Below are 3,389 nucleotides of genomic sequence, written 5' to 3'. Positions count from 1 at the left end.
TTATCCAGTCCATTCTGACCCAATTTTTTGCCAATGTCACCAGTCATGACACCAGGCAAAGCCAACAAGGTCTTCGGATCTCGCACCTGCAGCACAGTTACAGATCTTAAATCAGTCTTAAATATAACATGTGATTGTATTGTTGCTGGTCAAATCAACAAAATTGCTTTGTCTCAGCTTACGGCGTTAGGAGGTCATGGCCCGATCTCCCATACACTTATTAAGAAAAGTCTTGTTCCATCATTCTGATACACGGCGCAAACACATTTCGCACAGGAACTAATTGGTCAGCGGAGTGGACAAATACGGGGCCACTATATGCAGAATAAAGCTTTGTTTACATTAGCTGGTTGTACACCATACAATACTGACTATAAAATAATGTGATATGATAACACTTTATGAAAGGAAACAAAACATGAGCCGATGTACGCTACATTCGCCTTCTGTTGTTTGCATTGTTTTTTTGGGGGGAACTTTTTGCCCTTCTATATGGCTCCCGTTTATTTATGTACAGCATGCGAGTTCCTACTTATGGTGAAAATCAAGTTCGCAGTAGGAATGGAATTCCGACATACACTGAGGATCCCCTGTACCACGGAAATTTTAAATTAGCGTAGCGAGAATGTGTACGTTATTAAAGTACAGTGGTCCCCGCTCCTATCGCAGTAGTTGCATTCCGAGACCCACTGCGAAACGGGAAAATCCGCAAAGTAGGGGCGAGATAGTTATTACATTATTTACGTATATATATTTACGTATATATATATTTTATATATATTTACCCGAACCTTCCCAACACTGTTACCAACCCTCCCTAGACTGTATTACACAATTACATACACAGTAGAGTTGTAGAATGGAAATATAGAACATATTATAGTAAATAAATTAAGTACACGACGTGGCGGAGGTTAGCGCTCAGCTGCAGGAGGGAGAGCACGGCAAGGGCAGTGCAGGTGCAGCCCTTCTCCTTTTATTAGGAGGAGGAGTAGGAGATGGACGGACCGTATATAAAAGCCGGGCACAGCGCAGGGGCACACACATTATTGTAAAGAAAAAAATAAAGACTGTTAACCAGTCATCTGTGTCAGCGTCTTTGTTTGGGCTTCGTAACAGAAGCCTGAGAAGATGATCGGAGCGTTTATTTCCGTAGAAAATACCGCGATATAGCGAAACTCAAGATTGGAATACAAAAAAAAATGTGCGTTGTAGGGAGCGAAAGGAGAACCGCGATTAGAAGGGAATCGTAGGGCGTTAAATTAGGGTCAACTTTCACCAAACACAAGAGCACAAACTTTACAGCAACGTCCAGTAGTGGCGGACAGACAAGGGGAGATGCTGAGAGAGGAGACGACGGATGAGCCAATCAGTGTGAGGAACAGAAGGGCATGCTCAATGCTGTGTTCGATCTTCTCTCCTCTTTTTTTATATCATGAAAATAATGAAAATATTGGGAAAAAAACCCCGTAAAAAATACCGCGATATAGCGAAACTCTGGCAAGATTGGAATACAAAAAAAAAAAAGTGCATTGTAGGGAGCGAAAGGAGAACCGCGATATAGAGATTCAATCAATACTTTTCTGACTCCTTCTTAAATTGAATAGCAATCATAGGAAATGCCACTTTTATACATGTGTTAAATGAGTGATAAAAAATCTTTTTAAAGATCAAGGCAGGCATTACTGTTCTTACCGGGACAATAAAAGTGTGCAGCCCATGGCACACATTGTCATCTGTATAGAGCTGAGCAAATACTAAAGCATGGGTTGCATTTTTGCCCAGGTTTCCCACCCAAAACTTGGTAGCCTCGATGTCTGGAGTATTAATCACAAACTCCTGTAAACATAAAAGTGACAGTAAACACAGAGAAACACACTTTTTTTTTTAAACATGTAATTCTAAATGATGGGCATTATTCATGGACTATAGCAGACATTTTGTTTCAGTCACGCTTTCAAATTTTCTTTTTCACTGCATTTTATTTAAACTTTTTTTATACTCATGAAAGTTAAATTATACAGCTTTTTAATTCCAATTGTGGTGTTTTTAAATCATAAACCATTTAAAAATAATAATTTGTTGAAAAAAAATTTTTTTATCAATAATTATTTTCTTAATAACTAGACATTTCAGGCAACCCTAAATGAAACAAAATAACACAAAAAACTGCAAAAAAAAAAAAAAAAAAATTATGAAAAGAAATAGCTGTTCCACTACCCAAAACTTTGGGAACCACTTATATATAATTGTAATAAACAACATAGGTAAATAGACAATAGTAGACAATTGTAGACAAGGCCCGCAGGACAATTGCATCTATAAAATAAATACAAATTTGGTCGGCCTGCGATTTGGATTTTGGACAATTTAACACCACTGTCATAGACAGCCTACTACGTATGTCACTGATGAGTATGTAGTGAAGTCAACTTCAACTTCAACCAATTGCTCAGTTAATGGTGCACTGTAGTGTCGCTGACTCTTAAAGTACATTCAAGAGCAACAACAAAACTGTGACAAACTTTCTACGACTCAAATCACTTGTGGTGTGACATACTGTACAGTAAGTTGCATGTGTGCCGACCTGTGTCGAAGGGTCGTATGTGGCTGTGGTCCTCATGGCTCTGGTGTTGGAACCGTGACTCAGTTCAGTCAATGCAAAGCATCCAAAGGTCTGCGGGGAAAAAATAAATAAATAAATAAATAAAGAGTTTAGATGATTCATCAGGCGTTGTATTTAAGACAAAAGGGCATTCAGTTTGAGTCCTAACTTTGACTACTTTAGTTATTAACCCCGGTTCCGGGGCGTTCTGTTATAGACACTAAAACACTAAAAACCCAATTATACAGTGTATACAGGACGCGCTCAACTTGGATCGACATTCTGTTCATAGGGCGTGATTTGACTCGATTTTCGTCGTAAGTCCGATGTTCCGCATTTGGTACTGCATGTCGACGTTTTCATCCACACGCCGACTAGTTCCTGTTGTTGTTGTTTTAGCACAGTACATCAGAATAAGGGAACAAGACTTTCTTAATAAATGTATGGGCGATGGCGAAGTAACCACGAAACGCTGTATGTCGGGGGAAAGTTGTAAATCTTGTTTAATCGCTGTCTTGTCGCCTAGAGTTTTGAACGGCTGATGAAATAGGTTTTTCTCACAGAGTCTGAACTTACCGTAATTTCCGGACAATAAGCAGCTACTTTTTTCCACACGCTATGAATTCTGCGGCTTATACAACGATGCAGCTAATTTATGGATTTATACAGGCTAACGAAGTTCATACTGCTAGCAATCAATGACTTTTTGTAGCGTATGTCTGTCTGTAAATCACTGTGTGCATATACGTATGAGTGTTTTTCGCGAGAGAACGGTAGCTAAAGC

The 3,389-nt window shown here is 39.1% G+C and overlaps 1 protein-coding gene across 1 annotated transcript in view; it reads right to left on the bottom strand.

Moving 5' to 3' along the window:
* Positions 1–3,389, bottom strand: part of acox3 (acyl-CoA oxidase 3, pristanoyl) — a 20,936-nt gene that overhangs the window by 12,141 nt on the left and 5,406 nt on the right. Inside the window, exons 6-8 of the mRNA XM_025057584.1 lie at positions 2,588–2,677; positions 1,696–1,839; positions 1–86 (exon numbers count right to left, since the gene is read on the bottom strand). The exon at positions 1–86 is cut by the window's left edge and continues 2 nt beyond it. Of these exons, the coding sequence (XP_024913352.1) occupies positions 1–86; positions 1,696–1,839; positions 2,588–2,677 (320 nt within the window). The remainder of the gene's footprint in view (positions 87–1,695; positions 1,840–2,587; positions 2,678–3,389) is intronic.

Source organism: Cynoglossus semilaevis, chromosome 1 (assembly GCF_000523025.1).
Source record: "Cynoglossus semilaevis isolate Cse_v1.0 chromosome 1, Cse_v1.0, whole genome shotgun sequence".
Lineage (NCBI taxonomy): Eukaryota > Metazoa > Chordata > Actinopteri > Pleuronectiformes > Cynoglossidae > Cynoglossus > Cynoglossus semilaevis.
The sequence above is the reverse complement of the archived record's forward strand: the minus strand, read 5'-3'. Positions and strand labels throughout refer to the sequence as shown.